The 15,893-nt window shown below is 41.3% G+C and overlaps 1 protein-coding gene across 2 annotated transcripts in view; it reads left to right on the top strand.

Moving 5' to 3' along the window:
• focad (focadhesin) overlaps positions 1 to 14,193 on the top strand; it is a 212,373-nt gene extending 198,180 nt beyond the window's left edge. For both annotated transcript variants that reach the window (XM_067983305.1, XM_067983307.1), the window contains exons 43-44: positions 1,753 to 1,828; positions 13,780 to 14,193. In XM_067983305.1, the coding sequence (XP_067839406.1) occupies positions 1,753 to 1,828; positions 13,780 to 13,853 (150 nt within the window). In that variant the 3' untranslated portion in view covers positions 13,854 to 14,193. The remainder of the gene's footprint in view (positions 1 to 1,752; positions 1,829 to 13,779) is intronic.
• Positions 14,194 to 15,893: the final 1,700 nt, after the last annotated feature.

The raw sequence follows: 15,893 nt of genomic DNA, 5'->3' as shown, positions 1-15,893 counted from the left end.
AGTCGTTATGGGGGCGACAGTGGATCTCATTTCGCCCATTTATTAGGCACGAAACTGGGGCAAGACGGACTATGTCCTGTGCCTCTAGGGCTCCTGAAATATGTCTGATGCCATACTAGCTCAGGGGATATTAAGGCATCCCTGGCAGCTGCCGTAAACAGGCATTGGGTCTTTTGCATATGCTAAAGAGGGGCCTAACGCCCGTTTAAGGACCCCTCTCTAAAATTGGTCAAAAACTTGGCGGAACTTGCACTTAAAGAGACCGCTGAAGGCCGTCAAAGATAAGGTAAGTAAACATTTTTCCTGTTACCTAATGTGCAGCCAGGAAGAGCAGGAGTGCTCCTCCTGGCTCCACAACAATACTGTGGGCCACTGACAACTCTTATTTTCCCCCTCCCATTCGCCTTCTCCCCTCCCAGGGCCTATCTGAGGACTGCTGCCCGAGTCCCAGCTGGCCGATCTTGCTCCGGGTCTGACTGTTGAGCTGCATCGAGATGCCTGACAGGTGCCTGCAGCTCGCCGGTTTCATGGTAGTGAGACATGAGGACCAATTTTGGGTGTTCCATGGGTCAATCTTTTCAGGCACACATTGCAGTCCGTTTTGACCCAGACTTAGCCACTGACCAATTTCTCCCCCAAGGCATTTCCCCCACCACCAGGGGTTTTACAACAGTGTTTTCTCAGCACTAAGCTAGGAATCCTGCGCTAATTGTTTAAGACGCTTAGTGTGCATATACTGTAATTGTGTGTTGTATAATTTACAGTATAAGTGCACTAATCACTTTAAACATGGCTTCTACCTCAGTCCTGGGATTGCCGTTTGTAGAAACATGCCCTTAAGAAAAGATGCATAGCCATGTTCTTGGCTGTGGCTGAAGAACTGACCTTAAGTTTATTAAAGCACTTACTGCGTTTTTACTAAAGGGCTTTTCTCAAGGGCTAGTCGGGAATGAGGAACGGTAGAGGAGTGGGAGAGATGATGGAAGGGAGTGTCAGGCAAGAGGCATCAGGCAGATGGCCCTGCGAAGAAGAGCAACCTAGCTTGGAGACAGAGCTGGGATGGGGGAGTGGTGGACAGAAGTAAGTAAAATAAATAGAAGTACAGCACCACCTACCTTGGAGATGGAGCTGGGAAGACTTAATCAGAGGTAAGTATAATAAATAGGTACGTTTGGGCATGAAGTAAACATTACACTTACAGGAACTGCATACTATATGTAAGATTTATAAGATAATTCAGATAATATCAGATAATATATAAATAATACAGAAAGAATCCAAGTAAAGTATCTAGTAATGGATGAATGTAAGGAGTCGTACAACACCAGGTTGCTCCAAAAGCTTGTGATTTCAAATAAAGCTGTTGGACTATAACCTGGTGTTGTACGACTCCTTACATTTGTCCACCCCAGTCCATCACCGGCATCTCCACATCATAGTAATGGATGGGCAGACCAGCAGCTAATTTCTGTGAACCAGTAAATTTCGACACTCAAGTCCCCTATTACTGTGTCCAGAAAATAATTTTTCCTGCTGCCCTTTACATATTCTTGGAAATAACTGAATAAATTGAGAGGCAGCATGATATACATACCTTCAGAATAAAAACCAATGTTGTTTATACGTACACACTGAAAAGTATTAAAAGTAACTCTGCAGACTTGGAGGAAATGGCAGTTTAAAAAAAGTGTTGGTTGTTTTAAGATAATCAGGATCTTTAATTGATTTTTATATTTCCATTTCCCATTGCAGTTCATTGATTGGCTCTTTATCATAGCAGAAAGTCCACAAGAAGCATTACCGTTGGATACGTTGAATATAATCAAAGGTAGTGTTACTGCTTTTATCGAAAATCTTACATTTCCTTAACAGCACGTTTGGACAGGTGTGTTCTTAAAAATTGCCAACTCATCCTGGATAGTTAATCCTTATAATTAAATTCAATATTAGGCGGATATCATATTATGGTCAGTTTCTCTATTTCTGTGCAGTATTAAAGAGGAAGTCTGGCAGATTGACTTTTTGTTCAAAGGAATTGCCCCATCACTGCAGTGTCTATCCAAATAAATACATTGTTAAGATTATGGCTTGATGTTTTTCAAAAATGTCTTGTTGCCTATGGGCTGCTCTGGCAACACCATTGATGGAGAGGAACCCTGTGCATCGTCGAACAGCTCCATTGGTTATAATGAGGGCTGTGATTTTGGACTAGACAGGACGCAAAGAAAGAGTTGTCGAAGCCCAGGGAAACAAAATGAAGTAAACTTGGGAAATGCTAATGCATGTTCACTGTTATGGAAGCAGAGCTGCTTTGTGCATCAAATGAGGAATATTTTTGTGATAGATCTTTTTTATATAATTTTAGCTAAACATGGTAAAATAATTTTTAAAATTGGCCTTGGGAAGCTGTATCCTTAAAAGAGTCCTTTTATCTTTGTGTCAAAGGAGTAGTCAAAATACACACATCTCTCCTGATGAGGTTATTGATCCAGTGAAGATTGGCACCTATGGGCTGACAGTTGGTAAAATATATATTGTAATGTTTATTGATAAGTGTAACCATTTTTGATCCTTATTGTACAAGGAACTGGGGGGATATCCTCTATTTACAGTCAGGACATGTCTCTTCTAATTTCCAGCGTGCCCATTTAACCTGAATTCCCTCTGTGTCCATTTGCGTGCACATTTTAGCTGTCACTTTAGAACCGAGTCCCCCATTGCTTCTGTTTCCCTTTTTTACCTTCTTAGCCCCTCTCAGGCCTTTCTTTCCTATCATCTCCACTTCCTGTCACCCACACCTTTCAATTCTTCCCTCTTGGGTACTTTGCCCACTCCCAATTTCCACCCCAACCCATCATTACTCCTCTGCCTTCAAACTCTCCTTCCACTGTTCCTGGCTTGAATTCACCTTGAATAAGCCCACAGCTACCATTTGTGCCTCTCTTAGCATTATCCAAAGAGCCCATCGTGCCACCCATCACAGCCTCCTTATGAGCAGCAACCCCAACTGCCCAATCCCCCGCTCTCGTCAATCTTCTCAACCAGCCTGCCTGGATCATCATCCTCCATGATTTCAATCTGAATTTCAGCTCCCTTTGCCCTCTCTCCTCTGAATTCACTGCACTCCAGAGTTCCTAAAACCTCTCCATATTCAAGGATACCCCCTCGACTTGCCATCTTCCATGATCTCTCTATTGCCATGGTCTCGATCACTGGTATGGTGATCTCGAACCACTTCCTTGTATCTCACCACCCACATCTCTCTTCCCCTTTCCGACCACATTTACGTCTGTGTCCGCCCTAGGAAAAAACTCTCCCCCAGATCACTTAAAACCATACTTACAAACTTTCAGCTGCTCAGCCTTCTATTCGATTCGATACAATACTTCTGCAGCTGTTAATTTACTCAGCCACTCCCTCACCTCCACCTTCACCTTTGATATCCTGCTGACTACCCAACTTCCCTTCCTGGTCCACATGCTAGCTGATATAAACAGTTCTGTCTCCTCAGCTACTGTCTCTCTCCCTTTCCAATCTGCTGTCATTAACCCCTCCTCAAAAAACCTATCTTTGATCCCTTTGTTGTTGCAAACGACCACCCCATCTCCAACCTCCCTTTCCTTAACATCTCATGATTCCTCAAGTCCTTGAATGTGTTGTCGCCTCTCAAATCCGTGCCTATCTTCCCCTCAACTCCCATGTTTGAACCTCTTCAATCAGGTTTCCACCCTGTTACAGTACTGAAACAGCCCTAATCATAGTCATGGATGACATCCCCTGCAACTGACCATGGTGCACAATCCCTCCTCATCCTTCTCGACTTCTCTGCAGCCTTTGGTACAGTCGACCATCCCATCCTCCTCCAATGCCTTTCCTTTATTGTCCAGCTTAGTGGGACTGCCCTCGTTTGGTTCCACTTTTACCTACCCAATTGTAGCCAGAACATTTCCAACAATGGCTCCTCTTCCCCGCATTGTCACCCAGTCCAAAAAGGATATATCCATGGCTCCCAACCTTTCCTCATTTACATGCTGTCCCTTGGCGAAATAATCCGCAAAGGGTTAGCTCCCTCATGTATGCTGATGACATTTAGCTCTGCCTCTCTAATACCTCTTGTGACCCTTCCCTGCCTCTGTGTCCAGAATTGTTTTGGACCAAAAGTGACTTAAAGTAGATATTGTCTCTTTAAACAGGTGTTGGGTGGCATTTTATAGATTTGACTGAGCAAGCAGCCATGCAGCAAAAAAGACATCCAGGCTGGATCCTCCTCTTCATAACAGTGAAGTGGCGGGACTTCCACCTGCTGTGGTGACCCCACAACCCCGACCTATTTTTCCTGGATTGGGGATCATTTGTTATGGAGGGTGGGCCAGTGTTTATCTGGGTGAAATAGCGGCTCATCCAAGACCGAGTGTCAGACAAACTGAGATGGCTAGATTCATACACAGCTGAAATAAAGTCAGGCATTGCAAGTTCAACTTTCTGAAACTTGAGACAGAGAATAAAATGCACTGGTTGGCCATGGACCACACATTGTTAAATGTGTAGTACCACATACTGCGATGAGTTTTATGTCTTGAGATCATACTTGGAAGAAATGAAATTTAATGCGTGTTGAATTATTCAGCATGCCATTCACATCTCATGGTTCCTCAAATGTTAACGCTGTATATTTTTGCTACTATTCATCGCTAGCTACTTGAAGGTTCCTGCTGGTGATTAACCCAGTGGTTACCTAGGAATACTAACCTGCTACTCAAGACTGCGTGGTGCTTCAAAATGCCCCAGCCTCGCACTAAGGTGACCACGATACTGTAGCAGCAAAAACAGGCCACATCGAGACTTAAGGTGCGCTGGTATCATAAGATAAAGTGCAGGGCAGTTGATGCAGACCAGTAAACCACCTTTGGCAAGTTAGCTGGTTTTTGTATCTTTCCACCCACTTTTTTTTTTAAAAAAGCTTTCAAACACAGGTAGCCTCTATCCTACAGATCAGCTTCAATTGGTTGAAGATCACCCACTGTCTTGCAAGTTTGTAGCTGGTGGAAAACTCACCTCAGTCAGAAGCAGATAAACAGAGCTCTGTGTGTGTGTGCTTTGAGTGTACGTGCATGGAGTTCTACTACTCTTGCTTCACTGCGATGCCAATGAGCATTGTAACTGTCTCCCTGCTCATATCGATGCTCAAAATACTGGTGGTGCAGTGCGATAGATTTGTATCAGAATACTTTGTAGGTGAGTCGGCAAGGTGGCAGTGGGCAGCACTATGATTATTTTCTATCGGGCGAGAGGGCCTTGGATATCATTAGCCGACCCAATATCCCAGAGTTGAAAGAACACTATGCCAAGCCTCTTTGCCACATTATGGAAAAATATATATTTTTTATCCAGAATTGTTTTGGATGAAAAGTGACTTAAAGTAGATATTGTCTCTTTAAAGAGGTGTTGAGTGGCATTTTATAGATTTGACTGAGCAAGAATTTGGGTAACAAATGGTCCTGTGGCAACCCCTCCCACATGTCTATTTACAGTTAGTCGCAGAGCTAGATAAAATGTTTGGCTGTATGGCTCAGTAGAAGCTGTAATATTTAAGAAACTACTTTGAAAGCAAGCTCCATATTGCCAGTTACATCCACTTTTCAGTTGAAAGCAGAAAGCTAATTTTTAAGCTTTCATTTTTAAATACTACAGTTACCACTGAGTATTAGAGTTAAACTCTGGAACAAGCTCCACAACCCAAATTCTTTTTCTTTTTTTTTCTTTGGTCTGTTAAGACCATATTTTTTTAACCTCATTAAATTCGAATATGGCAGCTAGACATCTTTTAGGGGAAGGGGTACCATGAACATGTTTCCTACAGAATGTCTCTTTTCTTCCCCACCATTGGTCTCTGAGGACATGAGCTGTATAATTGGCAAATGGGCGTGTAATTGGCAAATGAATTTCAATATAGATAATGTGAGGTGGCACATTTTGGTAAGAAAAAAAAGGAGGCCACATACTGCTTGAATAATAAGAATCCATATGAGGTAGAGGAGCAAAGGGATCTAGAAGTACAGGTACACAAATCACTAAAAGTAGTGATGTAGGTTAATAAGGCCATAAAAAAAACAAACCAAGCACTGGGGTTCATTTTTAGAGGGATAGAATTGAAAAGCAAAGAAGTTATATTAAATTTGTATCGAACCTTGGTTAGACCACACTTGGAGTACTGTGCACAGTTCAGGTCTCCATATTATAAAAAGGACATAGAGGCATTTGAGAGGGTGTAAAAAAGATTCACAGAACTGAGAAGATATATTTATCAGGAAAGGCTGAACAGGGTGGGGCTATTTTCTTTAGAAAAGAGAAGGCTGAGGGGTGACCTGATAGAGGTCTTTAAGATAATAATAGGGTTTGATAGGGCAGATGTGGAGAAAATGTTTCCACTTGTGGGGAAGTCCAAAACTAGAGGTCATAAATATAATAGTCACTAATAAATCCAATAGGGAATTCAGGAGAAACTACTTTACCCAAAGAGTGGTAAGAATGTGGAACGCGCTACCACAGGGAGTAGTTGAGGCAAATAGCATATATACATTTAAGGGGAAGCTAGATAAGCACATGAGGGAGAAAGGAATAGAAGGGTATGCTGATAGGGTTAGATGAAGAGGGGTGGGAGGAGGCTTGTGTGGAGCATAAACGCCGGCAGAGACCAGTTGGGTCGAGTGGCCTGTTCCTGTGCTGTAGACTCAATGTAACTCGATTGTATAAAGAATATATCCCTTATTAAAATAACAGTGAAAGCTTGAAATCGGGGTCAAACACCATCTGGTATTCGCTATGGTCATGCATGCACAAAGCATTTATGTACAATAGCATGAAATAATCAGAGCTGTTCGCTGCATTCCAATGTGAGTAGATAAGCCTTCTGGTCAGGTGCCAAGACCACCCATATCACGCTGTGCCGATGTAAGTGAAGCATAGCGGTGGAAAGAAGGTTCCTCGTACACTAAGCAGGTTTGATAGACCGTCGTGTTCATTTGTTTTCTTCATCTTGAACTGTTTGCTGTAAAATTGACGATAATGTTGCCTGTGCTTAGAATTCTTCAAATACATTAACAAACCAAGGAGAAAATCTCTGGTAGAACCATAGAAGTAAATAAGTGTGATTTAATGAGCTGTATATTTCTGGTGACAATGACTCTGGATTTATAGGCCCGTGACACGCCAGAAAGTGTACCTTCAATAATCTGAGACTGCTGGCACCAGACTGTGAGTGCGTCTAATTAATATATTCAGCTCCTGCCCGAGAGTTTTTTGTTTTTAATTGGTAGTTTTCCCTGATAGGACGCTACAATTATTCAAATGGGAGAGTAGGAGAACCCTGGGCTGTGGATTTGTCACGCCTGCAAACCACAGCACCCTACAACCTGTGATAGAAGATGTAGCTCTACTGCCGATTGTCATTTCTTCCTGCTCCCAAAATGTAGAGCACCATGCTCTTTGGTGGAGAGGATGAAAATAATCGAAACTCATCAGTGAGGAGAGTTGGTTTAAATGATCAAACTTGTGACTTTCTGGTAGTGCTGCACCACCTTAGCTTTCGGGCTATCTGAACTACTTGAGTTTTAAATAAATCCAAGTGGGATCTGATCTGTATTTATTGAGTTGTTGTATTAATTGGAAGCTTGCGGGCTGGACGCCCATTTTACACCTCGCCCAGTTTTACATGTTGTGTAAAAGCAGATGGGTATAAAATGGGAGTCCGACCCGAACCTGCCCATTTCCTAGGTTAATATTACCCCCTATATACTAGTTATTAATGCAGCTGTTGAGCCTTTTATTATGGGCTGACTTGTTTCCTGTTTAACCAGGTGGTCATTTAGTTGTTGGCTTCTAAAATCTAGTACAATGAATCATTAAGAGCATGCTTTCATTTTGCAACAAAAATATTCCTACAATATTGTCTCACTCGTGCGTGTGTGTGTGAGCGTGTGTTTGTACATTACAAAATAATGGATACCAGGCATTGATCAAGATTGAGAAGTTCAGATGATGAATTTAATATGCATGAAGTGAGAAAAGGAAGATTATTCTGTTGTTTTGGACAGTTCTTGTGCTGGTTGTGACTCAGTGTGGACGCAAATTATCAGTGCACTCCATGGTTTAAGTTATTTCTTGGTAAAACAATAAATTATTATTTACCTCCCATTGATGAAGTCCTGAATAACTCAAATCGTGCAGGTGTTGGTCAGTTTTGTAAGGGGAAGGTGACTTACTGTCAAGTGTTCTGATACTGTCACAAGAGAGATCTAAAATATATGAGTAACAAATAGTTGTACTTCACTACTCTTAGTGATTTATTTGTACTGAATTATTGTATCTGTGGAGGGGACTATAATACAGCCTGGGGCTTCATGAAGTGCCTCTTGCATTTCTCCAGAACAACATTCTGTTAGCTTGAAAATCTGATCAACAGAGATTAAAGCTGGGAATTCTGATTAGATACAGCCTGAACAACCAGATTTTTAGGACTTTTGATAAAGCAATCCTTGAGTTTGTAGTTCCTTGATGTTTTGACAGCCATTCACGAGCTGAGCCATCTTGTTTAGGATGAGTAGCAGAACCATACAGACCAGGAAGGTTGCAGATTTGATCACTGATCTGTGCTGAGTTAATTGATCGCAGCCTGGATGGCTGGAGGTGGTGGTGGATGAGGAGTGAGGAGAGGGGGGAGGCGTGCAGGGAGGTGGTTGTAATTAGCCTCAGCTGCTGGGTTAAGAAGGAGAGAATCAGCCAGAGTTTCCACTGTCCACTATCCACCGCCCGCCCCCTTCCTGGAAAGTGCACGTGTTGGTGTCTGTTGAGGATGGGATTAGGCTAAATCATCACATTTCCCCCCCCCCCCCACCCCAACTTCGCTCTATCGATGAATCGAAAGAACTTTAATTTATTTGGCACCTTGTCATATCGTCAGGATATCTCCGAATACTTCACAACAAATTACTTTTGAGATGCAGTCACTTTTGCTATGTAAGGAAACATGGAAGCTAATTTATGCACAGCAGGAATCCATGAACAGCAAATGAGATCAGTGGCCAGTGAACATGTTTTTGGTGGTGTTGGTTGGAATTGCTTGCCAGCACTTGTTGCCAGTGCTCAGATATGAAGAGTAAACCTCTTGGTTGAGGTACAAGAGGTTGCCCAGTATCCATGTGACCCCAGAAAGCAATCAACATGTTCAGTAGTGGAAAGGAGGGGAGGAGAGAAACTTGACAAATAAAGTTGAATGAATACGTAGTACAGCAATTTGTTAGAGAAGAAGAGCACAGTTATTGTTTACTTGGCACTGCAGTGTAGGCTTACTTTTAACAACCAGTGAATGAGTCATAGTTCCTTCTCGAATTGTCATCTTTTAAAGTTATTTGCAATCCTAATGAGATACTGGACTATAAATTTAGATTGCAACTGAGATGTATTATTAAGTTACACTATTATTAGAATAACGATTGAATGAACAAGAACAGTGTTGGCTTATTTGGTTTGATTGTTTTTCCTCTCTTCACACCCTTCCGTGGGGAATAGTGTGAAGTAGTGGAAGGATTTGCAGGTTAACAGTCTTAATGGGCCGCGACATGAGCCCTCCTTCCATAGGCATATGTATCTTTGTACCAGCCGATAGGGTGACTAGCCCTATACGACGGGAGGGTTTTATGGGCTCCCACAACCCATACGATGAGGCGGGGCCAGTCACACCCACTGAACCCGAGTATCCCACTGGATGTCAACCCAGAATTCAGAACTCGCCCGGACTGTCTAGAGTGGGGTTCGAACCATGCATCTTCTGACTTGGGCACAAAGGCTTTCTCCGGCTTGCATGTTAATGTTATACAAAATGCTGTTTTCCCTGATACTCTTGCCTCAAATTCCTCCCACCAATACCATCTCTACCATTGGCAGACTTTTAACATGAGCCCATCACTCTAATATTGTGTAACAGAAAATGATCTCTCAAGACATAAAGATGTTTTTTCACAGTTCTAGAGGACATCGTGTGAAAATTACACAATTACACAATCATACTGTGCGTTCTCCCCCCTTCCCAGCCTGTCATTGTTCAGAGTCTTCAGCTGTCTTGCCTCCACATTTTGGAACTCTCTTCCTAAACTTCTCTACCTGGCTATATCTCTTTCCATCTTCAAAACCCTCCTTATAACATTTGTCCACCTCCTGTAATTTTTCCTCCTCCTCCTGCTCGGGCCAGAGCTCCAACTGTGAACCACATTGGAACATTTTGCTACATTTTGCTGGGGCTCCATGGATGCTGGGCGCCCTCCTGTACCTCAGCTGAGAGGCTACTCTTCACATGTGAGCACAAGCAGCAAGTGTTACAAACACAAGAACAATGACGGACAGGAAAAGACCCTCTGGTCCATCCAGCCTATCCAACACAATTGTGATACCTTGTGCATCACCATATATACAATCTCCACTCTTGGCAGATTATTCCAACCAACGCCACTAAAAGTAGATTCACTATTACAAATCTACATTTTTCTTGGGACAGGCAGAGGACAGAGAGCTCCTAAAATATACTGAATGATGGAATGAGATACTGACGCTACTGCTAATTGTGCTTATGTCATCTGAGAAGAAGTCCCTTGTACAGGTTATGTGATGAAAACTTGTGATTACTTTTAAAATGTATATAGCCAAATAATTACACTGTATAATATCCTGGCTGTTCTTTAAATGAACAGGTAATCTTGGTTGGCACAGATGATTATTTTGTCATATTATAAAGTGACTGGTTAGAAATACCAACTAGAAGAGAGGTTAAACTATAATTACAGGACCAGAGAACGCCAGGACATAATTGGTAAGTGAGACTGAAGATTGGGAGCATTTTTCAGCACAGGCTATTGAATATATTGAATAAAGTCCCATCAAAAACACTTAATGTTTCAATGAACAGTTTAAAAAACTGGATTAATATCTGATTAAGAATGGTGTTGAAAGCTGTAGTGATAAGTTTAGATGCAGATGACGTGGTACTGCCTGGAACACAGTCATTCCCATGCTGTGACTGTGAAGTGGAGCTGGTCAGGGTTGAGTAGCATTGATTATGGTGTTACATTCATACCTTGGAGTTTTTACTTGATTGCCTTTGGAATTCATAGAAATTTCAGGGCTTTTCTGGAAGCTTTACCTGTGTTTATTCATCCGCTTTAGAAGATTGAATAATTGGGGAGAGTCCTTGATAGATTAATGCTGCACACGGGTATCCCATTGTGCATCCTGGTTGCAAAGCTTCTTGTTGTGATGTGCAGTGTTTAGACTACACACCAGTGAAAATCAGATGTAAAATTGATCTTAATTTACAATCTATTGTCTCACAAACACATCAAAAACAAACTTTTTTGGGGAAAAGCTGCTGGACCCAGATTCTGTGCAAGGATGTACAAGTATTGACTGTAAGGGTGAAACTTTTTGCTGGTTTTCTTGACACACAAACAAACCAGAGTGACTGCAGTAGTATAACAAATATTTATATTATGAACATATAAAATTGACGGGCAGGAAAAGACCAGCTGGTCCATTGAGCCTGCCCCACAATGTGTGGTTTTGCTTGGTATAAAGGTCTGCATGCAAAGTTTAACAAAGTATTTTAGCTATATTGGGTAACTCCCTAATAAAAATGTTCAATCAGAATTTGCTGTCAAAATAACAATGAGGCTAATGACACTCGCCGTTAATTATGCGTAAATGGTACAGCAGCTTCAGGCGAGAGGCAGATGCGAGATTAAACGCGAATACCCAGAAGTTGCTGGCCAAGTTGTGCCTCTCCACTGTTTGCTGAAACAGCATCTCGTTGTCAGCCTCACCATTGAAATGAATTTAACGGTGTGAAGTTGCTGTATTTGCGCGGTAGATACAAACTAAACGCCCCACTGAAAGTTAAGTCTTGTCATTTCAAGTGTAAGTACCATTTTAACGTTTTGATAATTGTTAATTACTGCCAATCAACCTCTCCGGCACTGAAAATTAACTATTACAGTGTGGAGTCTCATTCCTTCAGGTGTTAATTGTTGGAGATTTTAAAAGTGTCAAATTTTACACTTTTTTTACTTTTCCCTTCTATCTCTTTTTCTCTCTCTCTCAATCCAATCTTTCCCTCTCTATTTCTCTTTCTGTACCTGATTTGACATTGAATTCACCCACTCTAGTTTACACTTCCTTCTCGCTGTTTATTTCTCAATCCTTGAATCTGATTTGTTAAGGAGATACCCAGTTGCTTGCCCTGTACACTCAGGACCCAGATGCCCTGTTTCCCTCACTGCACCGTTATCAGTTCACACTTTCAGCAACTTGCCACGCAAAAAAATTTAAAACCTAAATATGCAAGGGCAAGTCTAACTAACGGCAGATGCCGTTAGAGGCCCTGTTACAGAAAAATCTGGGCCATTGATGTATTTGCAAGAACTGATTGATGTCAAATCATAGAATCATAGAACGGTACAGCACAGAAGGAGGCCATTTGGTCCATTGTGCCTGTCTGGCTCTTTGAAAGAACTATCCAATTAGTCCTACTCCCCTGCTCTTTCCCCATAGCCCTGCAAAGTTTTCTGCTTCAAGTATTTATCCAATTCCCTTTTGAAAGTTATTTTTGAATCTGCTTCCACCACTCTTTCAGGCAGTGCTTTCCAGATCATAACAACTTGTTGCGTAAAAAAAATTCTCCTCCTCTCCCCTCTGGTTCTTTTGCCAAATACCTTAAATCTGTGTCCTCTGGTTACCCACACCTGCCACTGGAAACAGTTTCTCCTTATTTACTCTATAAAAACCCCTCATGATTTTGAACACCTCTATCAAATCTCCCCTTAACCTTCTCTGCTCTAAGGAGAAGAACACCAGTCCTTCCAGTCTCTCCACTTAACTGAAGTCTTTCATCCCTGGTACCATTCTAGTAAATCTCCTTTGCTCCCTCTCTAAGGCTTTAACATCCTCCCTAAAGTGTGGTGCCCAGAATTGGCCACAATACACCAGCTGGGGCCTAACCAGTATTTTGTTAAGGTTTAGCATAATTTCCTTGCTTTTGCACACTATGCCTGTGTTTATAAAGCCAAGGATCCCGTATGCCTTTTTAACAGCCTTCTCAACGTGTCCTGCCACCTTCAAAGACTTGTGTACGTTCATTCCCAGGTCTTTCTGTTCCTACAGCCCCTTTAAAATTGTACCATTTAGTTTATATTGCCTCTCTTCAGTCTTCCTACCAAAATGAATCATTTCACACTTCTCTGCATTAAATATCATCTGCCATGTGTCTGCCCATTTCACCAGCCTGTCTATGTCCTCCTGAAGTCTATTACTATCCTCCTCATTGTTCAGTACATTTCTGAGTTTTGTGTCATCTGCAAACTTTGAAATTATGCCCTGTATATCCAAGTTCAGGTCATTAATATATATCAAAAATATGTCTGGATGAGAATAAGAATATGTTTTATTATTATCAAATAGTAATTATTGATTTCCATTATTTTGGATAGAACTTATTAACTCACTATATTTATTGTAAAAAACTTGGTGGTTAAACTGTAATCTTTTTTCCATTTTCACAATACATGATGCTCTTATTTCATTTAGTCAGATATTGAGAAGTATGTATCTTTTGTGCTGACTAATTCGCCTCAGTTCCCTTAAATGATCTAAATGGTCCAGTAGTGTCTTGGTTTTAGGTTAAGTTGTGCCTTTTATCTATGGTGCACTGTAACAAGTGTCCTCTTCTGTTTTTCACAGCTACGCTGCTAGCACTGCGGTTCTTGCCGGAGTACAAGAAGAAAGCCATCTGGACTCGTGCATACGGCTGGTAGCTGCCAATTTGTTGACAGCTAATCTGATCAGCATTAAACAGGAGCCTGCCTTTGCCAGCAAGCTAAGACTCTGGGTGGAAATAGTTCTCGTGGCGAGAAGCCAAATGTATTACAGTCACAAAAGGCGAGCTGTTTGCTACTAACAATGCAAAAATGGCTTTAGAACTTGCATGTCTATCACGTGCCATTGCGCCACAGCATATGTCAGAGATACCTTATGCTCTTTGTTTTCAGAAACAAATCAACTCAAACTGTGCATAGAATTCTAACAGTATTAATGTGATTTCTTGTGTTTTTGAAGCCATCACCAGGATATATGGAATAAATTTGAAAACAGACAGATTTACCTTGTGGTTTTGAAGTTTTGTTGCTCAATCCTTTAAGCCCTTTATGGTATTGAGCATATGGCTCTTAAAAGATCTCTGTGCTACTGCAGCAGAATCCAGCAGAATCATTTCATGCCAACATCTTGTTTGCTACAAAAAAATGCCATTGTAAATCAGATTAATGAAATAAAACATGAATTCATGTCCAGGAGCTGTAAACAGTCATCCCCACTTGAAGTTCTTGTGTTGTTAATGTTGATTCAAACTATGATTAAATGCTGTCTAATCCTGAAAGGTTCTGTGCACTGCACTGTTTCAGGCTCTGTGCTTCAACTGAAATGGACAGTATGGTTTACAGATGGCTGCTGGGACTGTTTCCAGTTGCTGAACTACAAGTAAAGTGTTTTTTTAATAAGAATCAGTCACAACAACAACTTGCATTTATATAGCACCTTTAACGTTGTAAAACATCCCAAGGCGCTTCAAAGGAGCGTTATCTCTTTTGATTTAAAATTTGTCACCGAGCCGCATAGAGATATTAGGATAGGTGACCAAAAGCTTGGTCAAAGAGGTAGATTTTAAGGAGCATCTTCAAAGAGGAGAGGCAGAGAGGTTTAGGGAGGGAATTCCAGAGCTTACACTGCCCAAATAGAGATATGAAACCTTTCAGTGGCCAATTCTGGCCATGCTGATCTTTCAGTACAGCACTGTTATGTCACTGTCTCGTTTTGAATGTAAATTTCAGAAACATTTCTGTTTTTGCTAAAATTTTTGTTTAAATATTATTAAATATTAGTTGTTATGATCTGGAACACACTGCCTGAAAGAGTGGAGGAAGCAGATTCATTGGTAACTTTCAAAAGGGAATTGGATATATACTTAAAAAGGAAAAATTTGCAGGGCTATGGTGAAAGAGCTGGGGAGTGGCATGATGGCCCGAATGGCCGCTTCCTGTGATGTGTGATTCCATAAATGCCTCTGTTACAATCATAAAATATTACATTGTGAAATTTGTTTAAATAGCAGTTTAGTACCGCTCACCGATCGTTCAAGTCCTCACTGACCTACACTAGTCTCCCAGTGCCTCAACTTTAAAATTTTCATCCTCAGGTTTAAATCCTTTTGTGGCCTTGTCCTTCTTCAGCTCCATAACCTCCTCCAGCCCTACAACTCCCCCGAACTCTCAGTTCCTCTGACTCTGAAGTTTTGTGCATTCCCCCTCCCTTCACCCACAATTGGCAGCTGTGCCTTCAGGTTCCTAGGCCTTATGCTCTGGAATTCCCTCCCTATAGCTGTCTGCCTCTTCACCTCCTTAAAACCCACCTCTTTGACCAACATTTTGGTCACCCCTTCTAATATATCCTCTGGCTCAGCATCCATTTTTTTATTATTATGTCTCTGTGGAGTGCTTTGGTTCATTTTTCTAGATTAAAGGCACTATATAAATGCAAGTTATTACTGTACTTTCATGCTATCTGAGGTGCACTTAACACATAAATGTATGTACATGTGAAAATATGTCAGTGATCAGTGGATAACGTTATTTTACTTGCTAAGCAATGAATGAGTAGTACTTAGGCTTTCACTACAAATGGATACCAAATTTAACATCATCTTATTCAGTTACACAGAATCTATTGGAAGTGGGCTTCAGTATAGCAAATATTATAAGCAAAAGAAACATACTCCAATTTTCATTAAAAGATAGTTTTTT

The sequence above is a fragment of the Heptranchias perlo genome, chromosome 4 (genome assembly GCF_035084215.1).
Source record: "Heptranchias perlo isolate sHepPer1 chromosome 4, sHepPer1.hap1, whole genome shotgun sequence".
NCBI lineage: Eukaryota > Metazoa > Chordata > Chondrichthyes > Hexanchiformes > Hexanchidae > Heptranchias > Heptranchias perlo.
Note: the sequence above shows the minus strand (reverse complement) of the source record. Positions and strands in the feature narration are given on the sequence as shown.